Source organism: Ilyonectria robusta (assembly GCF_021365365.1).
Source record: "Ilyonectria robusta strain PMI_751 chromosome Unknown BGZ61scaffold_2, whole genome shotgun sequence".
Classification (NCBI taxonomy): domain Eukaryota; kingdom Fungi; phylum Ascomycota; class Sordariomycetes; order Hypocreales; family Nectriaceae; genus Ilyonectria; species Ilyonectria robusta.
Genome location: NW_025764436.1, coordinates 3,172,343 through 3,192,090, shown reverse-complemented (window position 1 = coordinate 3,192,090; position 19,748 = coordinate 3,172,343). Strand labels below are relative to the sequence as shown.

General features: G+C 51.3%; 8 protein-coding genes across 8 annotated transcripts; 6 read left to right on the top strand and 2 right to left on the bottom strand.

The window, feature by feature from the left end:
* The first annotated feature begins 105 nt into the window (after positions 1–105).
* On the top strand, positions 106–3,646 carry BGZ61DRAFT_442024 (uncharacterized protein). Its single transcript, XM_046244663.1, has 4 exons — positions 106–1,146; positions 1,217–1,966; positions 2,024–3,206; positions 3,253–3,646. Exons 1-4 carry the CDS (start codon positions 336–338, stop codon positions 3,362–3,364), a joined length of 2,856 nt encoding a protein of 951 aa, XP_046111242.1. The 5' UTR covers positions 106–335; the 3' UTR covers positions 3,365–3,646.
* An 817-nt stretch (positions 3,647–4,463) lies between these two features.
* On the top strand, positions 4,464–6,809 carry BGZ61DRAFT_381245 (amine oxidase). Its single transcript, XM_046242641.1, has 4 exons — positions 4,464–4,591; positions 4,642–5,073; positions 5,123–5,645; positions 5,701–6,809. Exons 1-4 carry the CDS (start codon positions 4,538–4,540, stop codon positions 6,747–6,749), a joined length of 2,058 nt encoding a protein of 685 aa, XP_046111241.1. The 5' UTR covers positions 4,464–4,537; the 3' UTR covers positions 6,750–6,809.
* A 1,443-nt stretch (positions 6,810–8,252) lies between these two features.
* BGZ61DRAFT_381241 (fungal-specific transcription factor domain-containing protein) lies at positions 8,253–10,793 on the top strand. Its single transcript, XM_046242640.1, has 6 exons — positions 8,253–8,428; positions 8,475–8,839; positions 8,911–8,996; positions 9,059–9,678; positions 9,726–9,896; positions 9,948–10,793. Exons 1-6 carry the CDS (start codon positions 8,394–8,396, stop codon positions 10,708–10,710), a joined length of 2,040 nt encoding a protein of 679 aa, XP_046111240.1. The 5' UTR covers positions 8,253–8,393; the 3' UTR covers positions 10,711–10,793.
* Positions 10,794–11,497: 704 nt separating this feature from the next.
* BGZ61DRAFT_95036 (uncharacterized protein) lies at positions 11,498–14,043 on the top strand. The gene is made up of 2 exons (XM_046257256.1): positions 11,498–13,743; positions 13,799–14,043. Exons 1-2 carry the CDS (start codon positions 11,877–11,879, stop codon positions 13,864–13,866), a joined length of 1,935 nt encoding a protein of 644 aa, XP_046111239.1. The 5' UTR covers positions 11,498–11,876; the 3' UTR covers positions 13,867–14,043.
* A 177-nt stretch (positions 14,044–14,220) lies between these two features.
* Positions 14,221–15,277, bottom strand: BGZ61DRAFT_339600 (vitamin-D-receptor interacting mediator subunit 4-domain-containing protein; the record flags this gene model as incomplete). Its single annotated transcript, XM_046239243.1, has 2 exons — positions 14,221–15,074; positions 15,130–15,277. 2 exons carry the CDS (start codon positions 15,275–15,277, stop codon positions 14,221–14,223), a joined length of 1,002 nt encoding a protein of 333 aa, XP_046111238.1.
* Positions 15,278–15,401: 124 nt separating this feature from the next.
* Positions 15,402–16,571, top strand: BGZ61DRAFT_442018 (ubiquinol-cytochrome-c reductase complex subunit-domain-containing protein). The gene is made up of 6 exons (XM_046244662.1): positions 15,402–15,583; positions 15,688–15,731; positions 15,870–15,923; positions 16,149–16,242; positions 16,297–16,350; positions 16,407–16,571. The coding sequence occupies exons 1-6, from the start codon at positions 15,572–15,574 to the stop codon at positions 16,413–16,415; spliced, it is 267 nt and encodes an 88-aa protein (XP_046111237.1). The 5' UTR covers positions 15,402–15,571; the 3' UTR covers positions 16,416–16,571.
* Positions 16,572–17,351: 780 nt separating this feature from the next.
* BGZ61DRAFT_527393 (uncharacterized protein) lies at positions 17,352–17,715 on the top strand (the record flags this gene model as incomplete). The annotated part of the gene is made up of 2 exons (XM_046253104.1): positions 17,352–17,457; positions 17,534–17,715. 2 exons carry the CDS (start codon positions 17,352–17,354, stop codon positions 17,713–17,715), a joined length of 288 nt encoding a protein of 95 aa, XP_046111236.1.
* A 262-nt stretch (positions 17,716–17,977) lies between these two features.
* Positions 17,978–19,530, bottom strand: BGZ61DRAFT_490103 (uncharacterized protein; the record flags this gene model as incomplete). Its single annotated transcript, XM_046250295.1, has 4 exons — positions 17,978–18,217; positions 18,260–18,557; positions 18,740–19,308; positions 19,366–19,530. The coding sequence occupies 4 exons, from the start codon at positions 19,528–19,530 to the stop codon at positions 17,978–17,980; spliced, it is 1,272 nt and encodes a 423-aa protein (XP_046111235.1).
* Between the last annotated feature and the right edge of the window lie 218 nt (positions 19,531–19,748).

The window sequence follows — 19,748 nt, the reverse complement described above, 5'->3', positions numbered from 1 at the left end:
GAGCGATACCGAACCACGGTAGCGTGCCGAAACCGGCTGGAATGCACCGGCCAATTCATCTGGGCCGCGGTTGTGGATAGCTCGCGCTTAAACAAATTCTGAGCATAGCAGCTCCTCTTCAATTTTTGACGGGTGATGCCTGCATTCGCCGGGGTAGACGAGAATGCGCAGTTCGTCAGGCGCACCGATACTCAAGCCTCACTAGCCCGCTTACTTGCCGCTATCGTGACGCGCGCTTAACCCCGCTTCCAACACTTCGATCCACGGTGAGCGTATGGGCGAGGAACGGCGGAGCCTCTTCTCGTTTTACCTGCAAGGTTGTTAAGAGATTCACCATGGCTTCCGGGGACATGTTTTCAGATGGAAACGACCTGGGTTTCAGCTTGGAGAGTTCTATTGGCGAGGACCTCGAGTTTCTCTCCGACGGATACGGCTTCAGCGACACCGTGTTTGACAGTTGCGATCCAAATTCAATCGCCGTCAACAACAGAGATTCCTGGTTCGCGGATGAAATCTCTGCCCTCGCATATGCCAACGAAGCCCAACAGGGCCAGAGCATCGATATATTTCAACAAATTGCCCCCTATGGTGGATCTCACGCCTCGTCCGCACCTGGCTCGCTGACCCACACTCCGTCCCTCTTCGACATCAATACTGAACCTGTTCCCAGTCATGCTCACGCCATGACCACGTTTCCCAGGGAAATGACTGCAAATACACCTTCTTTTTTTATCCATGACACAGACCGGGCTCTACCTCCCTCCAAATCTGGGATCAGGTTCAACAGAGAGGCAGTCCGGGTCTTGAAACATTGGCTCTCGACTCACACTAGTCATCCATACCCCGATGAGGGTGAGAGGAGGAGGCTCCAGGAGCAGACGGGTCTCAACAGAACTCAGATTGCAAACTGGCTTGCCAACGCACGTCGCCGAGGCAAGATTCCTGCTACTCAAACGACTTCACGGCCCCAGAGTAGTTCGGCAAGCCCAATAGACATCCCGCCAAGACCTGCTACACCAGCAGTTCATACTGGCTCATCTCAGAGAAATCCACTAGAGAGATGGGTGGATTCCCCGCCAGAGAATGAACCAGCTAGCGCTATAGCAATTGCTCGTGCGGTTGCCTCCAATTCGAATCGTTCACCGAGTAAGTTGTCCTCGATAAAAACCTCAATGGATGTCTGGAACAATCTTACCAGTACTGACATGTTTCCTAGGGGCTGGAAGTTCACAAAACCCCGATGCAACTCGAGATGGATCGGAGAAGTCTTTTTGCAACACCTCTTCTACAAGGAGTGTAGATGCGTCTTGCTCCAGCGGTGCCTCGCTCGTTTCTGCTACTTCCCATGTCAGCCATGGGTCACATGGGCCTTTTAGAGTCTTTGGGAATCCCCGCTCACGTCGTAGAAAACGAGTCCAAAAGCAAAGCAACGGGAAAACGTCCTTGTCAAATCCATGGAAGACTTTCCAGTGCACTTTCTGCACTGAAACATTCAGTGCGAGGTATGACTGGCAAAGGCACGAGCATACTCTTCATCTGCCCCTCGAGCGATGGGTATGTGCCCCAGATGGGCCTCGTTCTCTTAAACCAGATACTGGCACCGTGTGCTGCGTATTCTGTGGGCAAGAGGATCCAGATGACGCCCACGTTCTGGGTCATAACTACGCTACATGTCAAGACCGATCGGTCCACTGGCGGACATTCAATCGAAAAGACCACCTAAACCAGCACTTACGACTAGTCCATAACGCTAAATTTACAACATGGCCGATGAAAGGATGGAAAGTTGCTATGCCAGAGATTCGATCACGATGTGGCTTTTGCGAACACAGTATGGACACTTGGGATGCTCGAGTTCACCATTTGGCGGCCCACTTCAAAGCTGGGAAGACAATGGCCGACTGGAAGGGTGACTGGGGGTTCACCGCCGATATTCTGGCGCTCGTCGAGAACGCGATTCCGCCATGTATGAATCTCAATCTCCTTTTTCAATACTTGAACACCTTCTAATTTCTGCGTACAGACTTCATCAACACTGAACGCTCGACACCGTTTCCGTTTGAGGGCAGTCGCGCACTCGCAGAAACTCCCCGAAGCGCATACGAGCTTCTCAAGCTAGAATTGGCTTATTTCATGCAAACTCATTTTGACAAGAATGCAAGAATGCCGACCAACGAAGAAATGCAACTCGAGGCTTGTCGAATTGTTCTTGCGTCTGAGGTTGCGAACCAGCAGGATGCACACCGACAGGATGTTCCACACCCTCCCTCATGGCTACAAGACTTGATCATGTCAGAAGAGGGCATCGTCCAGAAAGCCAAATTTAGTCCGATGCGGTCCTCGGCTGAAAGTAGGCTCTTTACCCTGAGGATCAATGGAAAGACTAGCCTCTTCGAAGAATGCCCATTCGAAGCCCAGCTCCGCGATTTTGTCAAACTTCGGCAGCTATCGGGCCTTACTACCAGTCACGGCGAACTCAAAGAGGAGGCGTGTTGCATTATCGGTCGCATAGAGGAGGTCTCGACTACACCATCCGATTTCATTGCGACCTGGCTTGTCAAGCTCATCCACTCTCCCGCAGACTGGCTTTCTGGATTTGTTCTGCGAACGGACATATCCTTCCTCCAAAATTTGGAGAATCCGGAAGAATTTAACATGGATGCTACCATTCAAGATTACACTAAGCTTGAGCGAGAATTAGCCAAGTACATCGAAGTTCGGAGGGCAATTGGCATTGAGCCAATCGACGAGGAGCTCCGACGGCAGGCTCGGATTATCATCTACGAAGCGGATATAGCGTGTAACCAGACGGCAGCTGATGACAACTATTGGCTTTCTGCCTTCAAGGGACGACATCTACCCGACTTAAACCTTGAGGATGCCATCGCCTCAGGATATAACGCCCAGGGGTCCATACCGATAGAGGAAACGATGTCCCTATACCATCTTTCTGTGGCTCCTGAAGCTAGCAACCATAGCAGTCCACAGGGAGCGATAGAGGGAGGCGATCACCATTCCGCTCTAGCAGCCCGGTCATTAGTAATGAAGGCGGGCAGCTTTTTCGTCAGTGATCCCAACTTCTACCGCTGGATCACAGAGGAGCTAGCCCGTTGGGTAACCGCGACCATGTCACCTCATAACCCAGCTTGCCACATCCCATCTGATGAAGAGATCCAGCACTATGCCCGCTGGATCACGTACAACGAGTAAGATACCTGTCTGGTTCACTTTTTGCCATGCTAATTAGCCTAGCGATGACCCCTTGAACCAAACAATTGCAGAGAATCAGGATTGGCTGAAGGACTTCAAGCGTGATATGGGCATTCTGAATGAACCAAAGTTGATGTCTCGAGCAGAGGAATAGTTGTGTGCCAAGACTACCAAAGATAGTCGATTTCAGCATGGTTTTAGCTATGTTCTCCATGATGTACAAGCAGTCATGTATTAATCGAGCCATTAACAAGGCTTGTCTCAATGGTTTTTTGTTTTTAGTTTCTTCTACTTTGCAGGGTGGATAGATCACTTGGAATGGGGAAAATACTTGAAGTAATGAAGGAGATTAGCAAATGACTTAGATGCAGTGCAGCACCGGAAACCCAAGGCCATAACTGTTCTACGGCGATTCGTATCAGCTGTAACATGTTCACCAATTCACAACCGGGGCAAAGGAGCACGGCAATCATTATTCCGGCTCGGGATATGAGCCATTTACCGAAATATGATCCTCAAATCTAGCCGCCCGGGACCGGCTGGTCAGGAAATTCGGCAATCATTAAGCCTTACCTTTGGGGGTTACTGGACAATCCTGTCTCCCTCTAGAGGCTAAGATTCCCCCACCAACAAACATCCCCGGGATACAAACCTATAGCGGTGTGGATGCATGACATTCCTTGCTCCGGCTCAGGATGTGAGTCATTTACCTACAAACAATCCTTTAAAAATAGGCACCGGGCGCCGGCTGGTCAAAAAGTTCTGCAATTATTAAAGCCTTACCTTTGGAGGTTACTGGGCTCCATTGACAGCCCTTCCACCTCCCTCCAAAGGCTAAGGTTCCTCCACGGACAACCATCTCCGTGATAGAAATCTGCAGCGGGGTGAACACGTGGGGGTAGGCATTGTCCCGGACACGGGCCGGTCTGCTTGCTCAACTTCCTCTGTCAGGATTTCATTTCGCAGCTAAACCTTTGGAGGTGAAGTACGCCAAGTCATGAAACTCATGATCCTCTAAAGGTAGTTGTAAGCGCGTACGCCGGACCGAGACTCGCTTAATACCATCAAAATTATTCATGATGCCCGTTCCCCATGACTCAAACATTTATCCTGTGATTTCAGAAATTCGTATTTAAGACAGTCGTTTCGTGTTTTTGAGGCTAGACAATTAAGATCTACTCAGTCGCACGTGATTGCAGCGATTAAATCACGACAACATTCTTCCTCTCTTCACCTTTCTATCTTTCTCCAAAAATTTCTCCACAACCAACCTCGCTCTTGTTCAGTAGTCTACTATTTGTGGGCCTACACATTCCTATCCGAAAACATGACAATGACTATTCACCCTTTCGATCCTCTCCAGCCCGAGGAGATAGCCCGGGTATATTCTCTGAAAAGAGCCCCGAAGACTAATGCTAACAATATCACTAGGCCGCTGGAATTGTGCGCCCGGTGTTCTCTGGAAGTGGCCTTAACTTCCGGGTCATCACCCTCCAAGAGCCACCCAAAAATGTCATGATTACGTTCCTTGAGAATGAACACCGCAAGCAGCCAGAACTTCAAGCACCCACCCGATGTGCGCGCATCGAGGTTATCGCCAAGGCCCAAAACGGCAAGCCGGAGCTGTTCGAGCTTCGTGTCAACCTTGATGACAATGAGATCACCTTCAAACAACGGCTCGAGGGCAAGCACTCTTATATAGACTCGTCCTATATGAAAGAGGTAGAGGCGGCTTGCTTGGCTGATAAGCGAGTGCAAGAGGAGATTCGCAAGTTGAAACTCCCTGAAGGGTCAACCGCCATCGTCGAGCCTTGGGCATATGCCACGGATGGAATGAACGACATGTCCGAGCGTATCACTATGGTAAAAACCCTCCCGATTCCTGTTTTATTATGTATTAACGCACTCGCAGTGCTGGTTTTACTGCCGTCATCTCGAACACCCTGACGCCAACTATTATGCGTACCCACTCGACGTCTGCGCCGAGGTATCGGAGAAACTCCAGGTCATTCGGGTTTACCGCCTCCCCGGGGCACCGGATGAGCGAATTAATAATGACGACCGTCCTTACGATCGCCGTAAGATCCACGCAACTTCAGCCAGCGAGTATCACCCGGATCTCAGGCCAAGCCCACGGACGACGACGAAGCCGTACCAGGTGGTGCAACCGGAGGGTCCATCCTTCAAGATCCAGGGTAACCGGTTAAGCTGGGAGAAGTGGAACTTCCGTGTTGGATTCAACTATCGCGAGGGCATTACACTCCATGATATGTGCTATGATGGGCGGAGCCTCTTCTATCGCCTCTCTCTTGCCGAGATGTTCGTACCATATGGCGACCCTCGCGCCCCATACCCACGCAAGGCTGCCTTTGATCTCGGCAACGATGGTGCTGGACTCAATGCCAATAATCTCAAGCTCGGGTGTGACTGCCTAGGTGAGACTTGCCGATCCTCGGCTGATGACTCTTTATTAACGCATTGGGCTAATAGGAACGATTAAATACTTCGATGCGTGGCACAATACCCAGTCCGGAGAGCCACTAAAACTCCCCAACGTCATCTGCTGCCATGAGCAAGACGACGGTATCCTCTGGAAACATACCAACTTCCGTACCGGGAACGCGGTGGTTACCCGATCCCGTATCCTCGTACTCCAGACCATCATCACGGTTAGCAACTACGAATACATCTTTGCCTTCCACTTTACTCAAGACGCATCAATCTTCTACGAGGTCCGCGCCACAGGCATCTTGTCTACCGTGCCCCACCATCTTGGACAAAAGGACAAGCTCCCTTACGGCACGATCGTTGCACCCGGAGTCATGGCTCCTTACCATCAACATATGTTCAGCCTCCGTATCGATCCCGCCATCGATGGTCATAAAAATACGTTGTCAATTGAGGAGTCAAAGCCGATGCCCCTCGATGATCCAACAGTACACAACCCTTTCGGTGTGGGCTATTATACCGAGAATCGTTACGTCGAGGAGGAAGGCGGCTTTGACCTCGACATCAGCAAGGCCCGTGTGTTCAAGTTCTTGAATGAAAACAAGATCAACCCTATTACCGGAACGCCTGTTGGGTTCAAGTTGATTCCCCAGCCGAGCCAGATGCTACTATCGCATCCAGGTTCATATCACGCAAAGCGGTCCGAATTCGGCCAGCATGCTGTCTGGGTCACCCGGTATGAAGACGATGACCATTTCCCTTCAGGTCGGCATACTATGCAATCCTCGGGTGGCGACGGTATCGCGTCTGCGATACAGAAGAGGAAGCAGAGTGCTACAGGTACTTCTCAATCGGTACGAAACGCAGATATTGTCGTCTGGCATACGTTTGGTTCAACCCACAACCCTCGGATCGAGGACTGGCCGGTCATGCCAATTGAGAAGATGATTGTTGGCCTCAAGCCAATCAACTTCTTTACGGGCAATCCAGCTTTAGATGTGGCTGTGTCCACGCAAGAAAGGAACAAGAGTGTCTTGTATGATGAGAACGCGGAGTCCAACCCAGAGGTATGCTGTGGTTCCCGTCTATAGAAAGATTCTGGTAAATTAGAAATTGGGGTAGATTAAATTCCTGAATTGACTCTCTTTGACCTTTTTACTCTTTCAAAAAAAGTTCCCTCAAGTCCGAGTCATGCGTACGGAGGGCCCTTTCAAAAGTCTTGTCGATAAGAAGTAAGTCCTAATTATTAGGTTAGATAATAAGTACACTAAGTACTTTCTGATTTCTATAGGCCCTAAAGGATAGCAGGCTACAGCACACAGCAACCGCTATATCCTGATCAGCAGCGTATTACTTCTGAAGTTATAGCGGCCGTTTAACGAGACTGTGACAGCTTCATGTATCTCAGGTAACCGACAGGGATAAATAGATATGATGTTACTAGCGCTTAGACAAGACTTTTGAAAGGGCCCTCCGTACCAAGCCTGAAGAAAGAGTATTGGTGGCAGGCACCGCTCATGATAGCTTACGCGTCGCTTCTGTTTCGTCTTATAATACTTCAGTCTGTGTTTAAAAAAAAGCATATTATTTTTACTTTCTCTTCCTTATTCACGCAGTGTTCTAAAAGCATGCGTGATAGTCACTCACTCAAGTCTAATACACCCAATAGGCCTTACCCAAAGCCGTCGATGCCAATTTATGTGTCCCTTTCCTAAGTTTTACTTCATCCTCTACCATTGACGCTAGTTGCCAGACGGACATATATCTCCGTCTGACACAGCTCAGTAGCTTCATCAGCGAACTAGCGACCAGATGTGACATTCCGGTCCTGACCCGGACCTGAGAAGCTCCCTTACCTCGGAGACAGTACAGTACACCAAAATAATCTTCGTCTCGTGAAATGACCTCCGGCAGCGGCGAATGCTTGATAAGTAATCCAATTAGAGGCTTCAATTCTTAGTTTTCAGGAAGTACTAGGTAGGTGATCAATTTCGGGGCAAAATCCAGGGATCGTGCTCACTGATAAGGGGAGTGTTAGGCGCCTATCTTCCTTCCAGCGGGCCAAGTGGGGACTTGGTAATTTACGGAGTTAAATCACCGGGTGATTAATACAATATTACCCGGTACCGGCCTCCCTCGTCTAAGTCTCCAAGATAAGGTCCAATTGCCGGTCGCAACAGATTGTTGGGCGACCTCCTATCATCAAGATATTACATTATTTCATCTATCACATCAAAACGTTCAAAAACCAATCACGCTTGTTCCAATGTGTAACCCTGTAGCATTTTGTAAATGTCAAATAGCTCAAACTGGGCTTGCGGTAGGAACTACATCAGCGGTCACTGCAGTGTGCTTGCTTCCCTGTACCTGTGTATGCGGGACCTCATTCGGCATGGCTCTAGTTAACGAACTCAAAAAGGAAAGCGTAGGAGAGACTATCTTAAAGCTTCGTAGTATCACTTACACTAGCTGGGGCAACGCCGACCGGAAGCCAAGACCGGTAATAACTTGCCGGTTATGACGTCACTGCGTTCATCGGATACATTTCCCCCTCGTTATGAGAGTGTATGCTTCGTACTAGTGCATGGTTCGCAGCAATACCCCAGGCCCAGCTACCAATTTCGTATTCTCCCTTCAAATTTACTTATTACTTTTTGCTTTTGCTAGAGTTGCGCAGAAAGTCGCAGTTTTGATAGGGCCGGTCGACAATAAAGTCTTGGGTGGTAGAAAGCACCATGGCTCCAGCCCACGGTAAAAGAGCAAGTCGAGCGTTAGTGTGTCCTTCCGGTCTTCGGGAGCTTGGCTGATGACCGCAGATGCGACCGGTGTCGACGCCTCAAGGAGCGGTGTAATGGATCCGCACCCTGTGCAAGATGTCAAAAGAGCGGCTGCGAGTGCCTCTTCACCAAAGATGTCAAGCGGCGTGGTCGACCACGTAAGGCAAACAACAGATTCGCCAGTTCAGAATTGCCCGTGGATCCAATATTCTTCTTTGACGTGGAGCGAATCCGTGCTTTAGAGCGGGTTGTGCTTTTCTTCACGGGAGTTGACCATCTCAGCAAAGAGAATCTCCAAGATGTCCTCGATTCCCTTCCAAACGAGACGGATGAGCCATCACCTGAGCGTCCGGTTCATCCACTGGAAAATGAAAACGCACAGGTGGCATCACCAACGATTACTGGTAAGTTATGTGCGGATCGTGGTCTGTTGATACGATGGAAAAATGAGAGTGCACCATGCTAAATGTTCAAGACTCTGAGAATTTCTCTCATTCAGAATTCTCTCAACGGCTTCAGCAGACAGTCGCCGCTAGACTCGAAGAGAGTTCGACTATCATGGTAAGCTATCAAAAAATACCACAATTCTTACGCTGAAAATACTGATATTCGGTTCCCTACAGAGTTCTTCCGTGAGCACAATATCCACCGAAGCTTCTCCTTTGTCGCAGCTACTCTCTCATAATGTCGTTATTGTTGACGTCGTATCTTCATTTCCAACCCTCGATACCGCATTGTCTCTGATCAGCATATTCTTCGAGTTCGGTCAAATGAACTACTTTTATCTTGATGAAGCTTCTCTACGATCACAGCTCATCGACTTCTTTGACTATTCTCTTCCTTTGACCACACAGGAGGCCCCTTGGGTCTGCACTACTTTGATGGCGTTTGCTATTGGGGCCCAGTTTGCACATCTGAAGAACGCAAATCGATCTCCAAACCAGGATTCTCGAGTCGAAGATGTTTTCTTAGATGACGCTCTCGCCTTATCATACTATCGCCAAGCGTCGAGATTAATACCAGATGTTCTTGTGTTAGCAACACCGGAAAGTGTTCAGGCGCTGTTGTTGCTGGGTTTCTACGTTCTCCCGCTCGATGATGCTGGTCTCTCTTCTACCTACTTTTCCATGGCTCTCAAGATCGCGACACAAAACGGCATGCACCTGAATGATCTCACAAAATACACAGCACGAGAAGTTGAGGTTCGAAAGAGGATATGGTGGACTACTTTCATGCTGGACAGGTGAGAGAATTTCACAGCTGCCAACTCGTTGCTAATGGATGTGGTAGGCGCATATCTGTCTTCCATGGAAAACATATAACCATCATGCGATCAAACCTCCCCACCTTAATGCCATTTGCCAGTGTTGAAATGACCAATTGCGGGCGGGTCGATACGCTTCAAAATACAACGGCTATGGTACATTTGACCAACATGCTCGAAGATTCTCGGGATGCAATGTCAGTTATCCTTCTTCTCTAGTGAAGATTTGCCTACTCATTCAACTCTAGATTTGGAATTTGGGATGCAGAAGCATCTCGACGGAGCGAAAAGACTCAGAGGGCCCTCGAGATTCGGGACCAACTTTTCGCATACTGGCAAGACCTACCCAACGAAACAGTTTGCAAGGATCTTACCCCCGATAAACCACTCTTTCGACACAATGTTCACCTCGCCCTCACTTACCACAGCGTCCACATATTTATTGGCCGATCCTTTATTCTACGTCGATTGTATAACAAGCCAAAGGAACCCAATAAGTTGACTAAGTCAGAAGCCGACCTAGTTGAAAGTTGCATCCAGAGCGCCGTGGCTTCGATTGAATTGTGCCAGAAGCTTGAGGATGAGGTTAGGTTGTCAAGGTCCTCTTACATCGAGTTTACTTGTTGCCATGCGGCAGTCTCAGCCCTTGTAGCAGAGTCCATCTCCAGCAAGACATGTCAATGGAAGAGTGTGACCAAACAAGGCCTTGGTTTATTGCGAACCATGCTAGTTGGTATCTTTTCCCGAACAGGTGAAAGGAAGGCTCTGGAGATACTGGAAATGGCAGTCGAACAGCTCGTTGACAACCACGACCGAGAGACCGCGGAAATATCGAGCGGCAACCAGTACGAGGCGTTTCTCAAATGGGTTGAGTTTGAGCACCATGTCCCGAATCGCATGATGTTGAGCACTATGAGGTGTGAAGGAGTGACACCTGTAGCCGGTGTTCCTTCCCCTAGCCGATGGGATGTAGAAGGGCTTCTAAACTCCTCCACAGAAAGCCACAGTTGAGCTAAGGAATTAATATAGAGCAGGGATATTGGGGGTTTAGTAATGGAGTATTACTATTCGCATACAAAACAGACTCTTTCATGGAAGCCCTGTCTAAAGGAATGTGCCTACTGGTGATGAGCCCAACCAAGGGGCTATTCGTAGGCCAGGAGCTTATGTTTGTAAATCTAACTTAATATAGTAAAATTATTCGTAAAAGAGATGGATGCCGAAAAAAAAAAAGAAATAAAGAAACGTATTATTGTCATATCTAAGATCGGGTCATAGAGTTGTCTGTGCGAATAGCCATACGTAGTAAATAGAGCTCGTCATCTTGAAGTCCAGGGTAACTGCATCCAGATGAATCGTAGACAACCCCCGACACGTCAGAACCTCTGCAATTTTGGCAATGCTCCATGAAACCGGGTTTCAAGAACACCACCCTGGTCAGCATGGGTCTGATAATAATTGGTTTTCCCGCTAAAAAAGCATAGACAGTATTGGTGTTAGTGGTTACATGACGCGTTCGTTGAGTCGACTTTCCACTAGGTCTGAGGAGTTGTCAACGAATTGAGCTCCAACAGCATGGTTAGCGAGCTTTCTCCAAGCCATGGCGCGATTATTCGAGTCCGCTCCGTTAGAATACGGGAATTGACGTCACGGGCGGAATACGGCACAGTGGAGGTTGGTTGGCCCCCTCGTAATTCATCTGACGCGCGCAAGGATGCGGTCTGGGCCCATTCTTCTTAGAGGCGCAGATCCCGTATCTCGGAGGGGGGAATGTTCCGTGCGTACCCCTGACTAAGCCACTTTTTGGCTGGAGCTGGCTGGCACTTGGCCAGATATTGCGCCTGTGCCAACTGGCCTCGAAGCTCCTGAGCTGGTGTTTTCCTTTCGCGTCTTACAGCCCTCTCGCCGGCTTCATTCACCCCGAGGCCATTCGCATCTCAACCTCTGGCAGTTCCCACCTCGAGCCAGTCATTCCTCTGCTACATCGCGGTCTGAGTTTTTGTTCCCGCCGATTCGCCATCTTCGGAGCTCGAGACTGCGGCCTCCGCGCATTCGAAACCGCAGCCAGGCAACAGGTTAATTACCCAAGCTGACACCTCGCCTCCTCGACACTCCCTTCTTCCACATCACATCGCCAATCTTCACATGAGATAGCTTCCTCCTCCACCCTCTTCAGGATGCATTTCCGCGACTTCGCGCCCTCGGCGCTCCTCACCACGCTGCTCGCAGCCCCCCAGCTCGCGTCGGCCTTCTACCTCCCTGGCGTCGCGCCAACCTCGTACAAGCCCGGCGACAACGTCCCCCTATACGTCAACAGCATTAAGCCTGTCGCCGCGCCCCAGGACTCTCGATTGCACTCCGTCGTCTCCTACGACTACTACCACCCCGCCTTCCAATTCTGTCAGCCCAAGGATGGTCCCGAGTATGTGTCGGAGAGCCTGGGCAGCATCCTCTTCGGAGACCGCATCATGACCTCCCCCTTCGAGCTCAAGATGGGCCAGAACGAGACCTGCAAGTCCCTCTGCAAGGCCACATACAAGAAGGAGGACGTCAAGTTTGTCAAGAAGCGCATTGAGCAGGGCTACAGCTTGAACTGGCTCGTCGACGGGCTCCCTGCCGGTCAGCAGATCCAGGATCAGCTCACGGGAAGCATTTTCTACAGCTCTGGCTTCTTGCTCGGACAGGACGATGACAACGATAACATCCTTTTCAACAACCACTACGAAATCATTGTCGAGTACCACGAGGTCAACAAGGACCCGAACCAGCTCCGCGTCGTTGGCGTTGTTGTCCAGCCCTACTCCAACCAGTACGGCAGTAAGGTCGACTGCAACGTCGATAGCCAGCCCATTGTCTTTGGCAGCCAGGACGGCAAGTCCCAGGATATCCAGTTCAGCTACAGCGTGTACTGGCGCAAGTCTGACACTGCTTGGGCCACTCGATGGGACAAGTACCTGCACGTCTTTGACCCCAAGATCCACTGGTTCTGGCTCATCGATACCGCCATCATTGTCGTCATCCTCGTGCTCACTGTCATGTCCATCCTGGTCCGCGCCCTGAAGAAGGATATTGCTCGCTACAACCGCCTCGACCAGCTCGATCTCGACGACCTTGGTAGCAACGGCGCGCTCGAGGATGGTGGCGTCCAGGAGGACTCCGGCTGGAAGCTCGTCCACGGCGATGTCTTCCGAAGTCCTTCGCGACCCCTTCTCCTCTCCGTCTTTGCCGGAAACGGCGCGCAACTTTTCGTCATGACTGGCTGCACCATCATCTTCGCTCTTCTTGGTTTCCTCTCTCCTTCCAACCGTGGATCTCTTGGCACCATCATGATTCTCTTGTACACTGTTCTTGGCTTCGTCGGCGGTTACGTCTCTGCTAGAACCTACAAGGCTTGGCAGGGTGAGAAGTGGAAGCTCAACATCATGCTTACCCCCATTCTTGTTCCCGCCATTATCTTCGGAGCCTTCTTCCTCTTGAATCTCTTCCTGTGGGCCAAGGAGTCCTCCGGTGCTGTTCCATTCACCACCATGCTCGTCATTGTCGCTATCTGGTTCATCATTTCCATCCCTCTGTCTTTCGCCGGTTCTTGGCTTGGATTCCGCGCCCCTCAGTTTGAGGCTCCCGTGCGCACCAACCAGATCCCTCGTCAGATCCCCCCTGTCACCACCTACCTCAAGCCCTTCCCCAGCATGCTGATTGTTGGTCTCCTGCCTTTCGGTGCCATCTTCGTTGAGCTCTACTTCATCATGAGCTCCATTTGGTTCAGCAGAATCTATTACATGTTTGGATTCCTCTTCCTCTGCTACGGCCTCATGATTGTGGTTTGTGCCGCTGTCACTATCCTCATGGTATACTTCCTGCTTTGCTCTGAGGAGTACAACTGGCAATGGAGATCCTTCCTCGCTGCTGGTATGAGCGGTGGATACATCTTCCTCAACTGCCTGCTTTACCTCGTCACCAAGGTTCAGCTGGGCGGCCTGGCCGGTACCGTTCTCTACATCGGCTACAGTGCCATCATCTCCTTCCTCTTCTTCATCCTTGCCGGTATGTACTTGAACGCATTAATGGTTACTATTGTATCATTGCTAACCATTCCCAGGCTCCATTGGCTACTTCTCAAGTTGGTGGTTCGTCCGCAAGATCTATGCTTCCATCAAGATCGACTAAGTACTGGGTACTCGGGAGGCCTAAGAAAGGCCACACAGATGAAGAGCTCATGATATCTGGAATCTGGAGAGTATGTAAGAACACATGTACGACCAGCGTCTAGGACTTGAGATTCAAGTCATGGATTTTCTACTCGCGGTATGGGCTCGCTGGAGAAAGGTGACGGACGGCGTCGAGGAATATGTGATGATATTTGGGTTTCGAATCGCTTGGCTGTAGACTTTCATCACTTAGAGGCGACAAAACGACAAAAGTATTTGGACAGCCCTGATTTTAGTTAAACCGTTGATGGGCGGGTATTCTACGTAGATGCTTGGTTGATCTGGGTATGTACCATTTTAGGTCTAGACTAGCTCAATCCTCATCATCATCATCATCCAGATCATCCAAGTTGGTGAACTGGAACTGCTTCGTGGTCGCAGGCCCAGTAGGGGCCCTGTTCGCGCTGGGCTGGGCAGAAGCACCACCAGCGATGCTGGATCGGCGCCACGACTCCTGGTCTTTCTCGCGCTGGCGCTCGCGCTCCTGTCTGATGCGCTCTCTCTCCTCGCGCATCTTTCTTTCGCGCTCCTCCAGCTCGAGCCGCTCCTTCTCTTCCTTCTCCTTGCGATCCTCTTCCTCACGTCGCTTGCGCTCTTCCTCCTCAACGGGATCATAGCCCTTGGGGTCAATGCCTTGCTCGGACAAGACCTGGTTTGAGGCAAGAGACCCGGCACGAATCTTGTCCTCGAGCGGCCAGGGGAAAAAGAGCTGGCCTGACAGGGGGTTGAGGTACTGGCTCATGATCTCAGGCAAAACCGTATTGGCCGACATGGTGGTCTGTTGGGTAGGGGGCTCCGAAGTCATCTGCGGCGTCCCGTTCATTACGGCTGGGCTTTGAACCTGCGACGACGGGGGCGCGGAGGGCGTCATCACCGAGGGAGCCTGCGAGTCGGGCAGGGGCGTCTGGATGTCTGGGGAGGGCGGTAGGCCGTTGATGGTGCCGGCGGGGGGCATGGTGGTCTTGCTGATGCGGCGAGCATAGCTGAGAAGCTCCTCATATCCGATGGCATAGCTGGGCCCGGCGGGGAATGTGGTCGTCTGCGTGGTGACGATGTCCTTGCGCGTGGTAGCGAGGCTTGACAACGTCTCGCGAATCTGGGCGTCCAGAACAGTCGAGGACTCGCGCAGGTTCTGTATTCGGAGGTAGTTGTTCTGGTGGGTTTGGACTTGGGATCTCGTTAGTATCCTGCTGCCAGTCGGCGGGGAGGCGTCACGAGGTACCTTCTTCAAGACCTCTGCACAGCTCGTCGTCTGCAATCTCGAGTTCGCGGCCATAGGCGGTCGAGGGATGGTATTTCGTGACTGAGTCGATCAGACTCGTCAGCGCTTTTTCAAGGCGCTCAAAACGACCGTCGATGTGGGTATCCATCGTGAAGTCGTCGACTTTTCGTCGCTGTTGACGCGAGGAAAAGAGGGCACAATGTAGAATAACCAAGGCGAGTTGAAAGCAGAGGCGAGGCTGCAACAATGGGGAGCTCTCATTTAAGGTGGGTCGTGAATCAGCGTTGTGATTGGTCAGCACTGAGCTCTGTTTTTGCGCCTCAGGCCGAACCCGATCTTTCCCGTTCGGCAAACTCGCGCATCCTAAGGCCATTCCTTTTCGACGACGAATTCGACGAGCAATTGAACGACGAACACGGCTTCTACCGCCCTACAAGTCAAGATGGTTTCCGCTGTATGTCCTCCTTCATCCCGCCGCAGGCCCCACGATCCCGGCTCGGTCCCCGCCAATTGACGTGCCTTCGTCCCCCCCAGAGTGCTAACCTGATTTCTTTGCAGACTCCCTTCCGCGCTGCGGAGTTCAAGAGCAACTTCGGCCCCAAGTACGTCTTCTCCATGCCTTCTTCCGAGCACCGATGCACCGAATCCGAGCCAATTCTACGATCTGCGATGCCGAATGACCTACCCTCGAGCGGGCAGATGGACGAACGGGAACAGTCTGGCTAACGGTATGACTCTAGGTACCAGTACCAGCCCAACTTCCTCGGCTTCACTGGCCAGAGCGCTTTCCGAATGTGAGTTCCAAGTATCCAATTTCTCAGCAACCCAGCGCAGAAAAATCGCAAGCGAGTCGAGTCCCCGAGCCCCTTCCGTTCCACCGAGACCGATGTCAAGTCCACAACACGACCGACGAATGTCTTGAGGAGGCGGACCAGATGCGACTGGGGACTCGGGACTCAAAAACCTGCTATTGGCGCCGGAACGCATCTTCTAAGCGCAGCGCTGACCAAATGGAACAGTGGCTCTCGCCTCGCCATGTACGGCGCCCCCGCCGTCGTTGGTGTCCTCATGTTCGCCTCTGGCATCCCTCGTGTCCAGCGTGACATTCTCCAGGTATGGCAGCCTTGATGCTCAAATAACCGCGCTACAGCGCTAACTCTATTGCAGAAGATCCCCTTCGTGGCCGATTTCTTCAAGAAGGAGACTCACCCCGCCGACAACGTAAGTTTTGCCCACGCCCGGGATGCTCCATTGATACGTGCTAACACATGCCGTAGCCCTTCTAAATCTGCTGGTGGACGACAAATGATAGATGTGCATCAATTCATGTCCTCGCGACGTTGGCGGCACTCCTTGTATAAGATTTCCCAAATAGACTTATTCTGAACTTCGAATTTCGTGACGTGCTGTGAAATGGCTCTGAAATGCTCGGGCCGTGATTGGCTGGACCCGCAGCTGCAATTCCCCTTTCCGCTATACGTCGCTTCGCTCCATGGCTTGAATAAGATTGTTCTGAAAGCAATTGACTCTGACGATGCTCGGCTGATATAATCATTCTTAATACCTGGGTGTCTCACATATCCCCGCATGTAGGTGAAATGCAGCGTCACATTGAATGTTGACTGTGATTGTTAATTGATGAGTGGTACGGGGGAGCCTGAATGGCCGCGGCGTAGCACAGTACATCTCACTACCTTCTAAGCACTGTCCTTTCTATCACAGTTAACAACTAATCCCGGCGTACTAGAAGGAAAATGCGGATGTAGCTCCCCCAGGATGGCCTATTGATGCCTGAGGTGATTTGCCACACCCGTCGCGCGATATGGCAAGCAGCATCACGCGGCAAATAGTGTGCATGTGCTGTAGACAAGTCAATTCGCTTCAATCGCGATTCAACCGCGCACTGTGCTAGGTCTCCAATACCACTTGTTCCAGTTCTGGTGGCCTGTAAGTTAAGCTATGAGAGGCACTGTTATGATCCTGCTGTCAAAATTTCAAGATTTAATAGGCAGACTGTCCTAAAACAGACCGCCCATCGCATTAAGTTCGGTAGGTAATCCATGTGATGGTGTTGACGAGCATGTCCTGTTAACTTCCCGCTCACAAGTGATGCTAAAAAGAAGGAATGACTGTCTGTCAAGTAGCCTCCTAACCGCAGGACTGCCCCAGGTCTTGTTTCCTGGACTAACAGTAGATCTAGAGATGCCACTGCCTAAAGAGCCATGCCTGCGATGCTCCTGCAGTTATTGCAGTTGGTGCATGAGCTGATGAGGACTATGAATTCCCTGCCGATTCGATGCTCGTCTTCTCCCTACATCCTCGCCAAATGTAAGAAAACTTGCCCATTTCTCTCACCCAGTTCTCTTTATGCCTCATATTCACAACTGCTTACATGATTTGATAGGCCAGGACCCTCCCGCCGAGATTGAAGTCGCCCAAGCCCGGCACGCCACCATCACCGCCGCCGCCGCCGTCCGAGCCCGCCGTCTGTTTCCCGCCGACTGGCTTCGTTTTTTGCAGGCCGAGATCGCGGCCAGAGCGGCCCTCTTGGCCCTTCACCGAGGCTTCGGCGAATTCCGGGGTTAGACTGGTATGTGAATATTTTCTCTGTCGATTGTTTTGTTTTGTCTCTTTGCCTTCACAACACTTACACATGCCTTGCCCTGCCTGTGAAGCTCTCTTGAGTAAGTCGAGTGGAGGTGCCGAGTGGTCCAGGACGACGATCGAGCACCTTTCCGTGGTGTCCTGGATAAGTAGGCCGAGACAACTGGACTCGGCTGAAACCAAGACTCGATCATTGCACCAGTTCTTCTGCATGATAATGATAATGGTGGTGATGGTGATGGTTTCATGCCCGAAACCTATGTTCGCCGAGGACTTGCTGCAGCGAGACAGGCCTAGCGACCTCAGTCGAAAGTCCCAGCTGGCTGATCGCATCGCCGTGGCATCGGATCACATCTGGATCGATCGAAGAGGTTTGTACGACGACCTTGCCATGGCAATGCCGGTAAGCGACCGCATCCCAAGCTTGCCTAGCCGCAACCCCTAGAGCAAGCTCCGACGTCCCCCGTACCGTGATGATGGCTGGCTACCCATCTCGAGCCCTCTGGTAGCGAAAGAGCATTGCCACACCCCGTCTGCCGTTCCATAACTCCATCGTGTCAAGTCTCGGCATCTTGAGTGCTGCAGCAGCAGCGTCTCGAAGCATGTTATTGATATCCAAGGTGTCCACATCGTCAGTGAGGACCCTCGAAGTCAGCGCCAGAGAAGTAAGCTTATCCCACGTCCATAAATCTTGACGCGCTGCGAAGAAGTAGCCGGCGTCGGCCATGAAAGAGGCGGATAGCGTCGTGAGGTGCAGGCTGGCGCGGGCCAGTTTCCGGCTCACGGCCCGGTTCGGCACCCTGATAGCGGGACACTCGAAAAATCTTTCCGGGTATGACTCGTTGAAGTTCTCGAATATCGTCAGCTTGCACAATTTCGTCTAGGCAAAAGATTCGATCAGCGTCTGGTTGCCTGTATTCTGGTTGGTCAGCGGTTGCGTCGAGTAAATTGTCAGGGGTCAAGCAAGCACTTGCGTTTATCAGTTTGCGTCTCAATTTCATTCCACTCCCTCCAGGGTTCGTAACAAAGCTCCTCCAAGTTAGGGAACCGTGTGAGCATGTTGGCGAGCGCAACCGGCTTCCATCGTCGGCGGGTCTGCTGGCGAAGGAGAACGACCCCGACGACGGGTACGAAGGGGAGACCCCGCCACCACTCCATCTCGGGTTCCTCGTCGTCAAAAGGCCCCTCGCCCATGATCTCGTCGAATGTCTGTTCGATAGCGAACTCGTCAGGAGCAAGAACCTGCTGCCCGGCAACCCAGCCATGAGCCGGGTCATTTACCAGGGTAGTTCCTTGTTCGTGTCCACGGCGAGACGAACACTCGCCTAGGTTGGTGTCTGAGCAGAAGCTTAGGTACTTGAACCAGTGCTGGTTGTCACTGGGCGAGTAGACACTGATATCGAGGACCAAGTCACCGCGAGGCTCCCATGCGCTGAGTGTCGTGAACAAACTTTCAAACGCATCCACGATGAATTGGTTGTCGATATTGTCCAAGCCCCAACGGTCCCGGTCAGTGTTAGCACATTGTCCGCAATCGTACTGCTCCAGTTCCACGCGAAACCAGATATAGCGAATCTGGCTTCTCTTTCGGAACAGAATGGCTTGAGAGTTGAGGTCGGCGAGGCGCGGTACCGTCAAGCTGATCTCGGCAAAGTTGAGTGGCTCGATAATTGATTGCCAAGCTCGGGAAACAGTCGCGAGCAGGCTGCACCTCCCGCCGAGAACTGGCAGGAGACCCAGGATGTCGTTTCGAATCTCAGGAGGTAAACGATCCCAGGAGGTTCTGTACCTAGACATCTTTGATTAGGCGTGCAGTAGGTTGAGTGTGAAGGATGGGGATTGGTGTGGATTGAGAAGGATGTGATGGGATGAAATAACTTGAAGTTTGAGACCTGTGTTTTGGGGGTAAAGAGATCTTGGCCGAGAGCCGGGCCCTGCCAGCTCCTTTATGTTTAATTTCGAGAAACACCCTGATGGGCAGCATATAGATAACTGCATTTGAACTTTCTTATTCA

Excerpts from the sequence above, each read along its gene's own strand:
- BGZ61DRAFT_442024 (XM_046244663.1), top strand. The coding sequence starts at position 336 with ATGGCTTCCGGGGACATGTTTTCAGATGGAAACGACCTGGGTTTCAGC. Across the intron at positions 1,147-1,216 it reads CAATTCGAATCGTTCACCGA|GGGCTGGAAGTTCACAAAAC; the intron begins GTAAGTTGTCCT and ends CATGTTTCCTAG. Across the intron at positions 3,207-3,252 it reads CGCTGGATCACGTACAACGA|CGATGACCCCTTGAACCAAA; the intron begins GTAAGATACCTG and ends TAATTAGCCTAG.
- BGZ61DRAFT_381245 (XM_046242641.1), top strand. The coding sequence starts at position 4,538 with ATGACAATGACTATTCACCCTTTCGATCCTCTCCAGCCCGAGGAGATA. Across the intron at positions 5,074-5,122 it reads TGTCCGAGCGTATCACTATG|TGCTGGTTTTACTGCCGTCA; the intron begins GTAAAAACCCTC and ends ACGCACTCGCAG. Across the intron at positions 5,646-5,700 it reads GCTCGGGTGTGACTGCCTAG|GAACGATTAAATACTTCGAT; the intron begins GTGAGACTTGCC and ends TTGGGCTAATAG.
- BGZ61DRAFT_381241 (XM_046242640.1), top strand. The coding sequence starts at position 8,394 with ATGGCTCCAGCCCACGGTAAAAGAGCAAGTCGAGC. Across the intron at positions 8,997-9,058 it reads AAGAGAGTTCGACTATCATG|AGTTCTTCCGTGAGCACAAT; the intron begins GTAAGCTATCAA and ends GGTTCCCTACAG. Across the intron at positions 9,897-9,947 it reads GAAGATTCTCGGGATGCAAT|ATTTGGAATTTGGGATGCAG; the intron begins GTCAGTTATCCT and ends ATTCAACTCTAG.
- BGZ61DRAFT_95036 (XM_046257256.1), top strand. The coding sequence starts at position 11,877 with ATGCATTTCCGCGACTTCGCGCCCTCGGCGCTCCTCACCACGCTGCTC. Across the intron at positions 13,744-13,798 it reads CCTCTTCTTCATCCTTGCCG|GCTCCATTGGCTACTTCTCA; the intron begins GTATGTACTTGA and ends AACCATTCCCAG.
- BGZ61DRAFT_442018 (XM_046244662.1), top strand. Across the intron at positions 15,732-15,869 it reads AAGAGCAACTTCGGCCCCAA|GTACCAGTACCAGCCCAACT; the intron begins GTACGTCTTCTC and ends GTATGACTCTAG. Across the intron at positions 16,243-16,296 it reads TCCAGCGTGACATTCTCCAG|AAGATCCCCTTCGTGGCCGA; the intron begins GTATGGCAGCCT and ends ACTCTATTGCAG.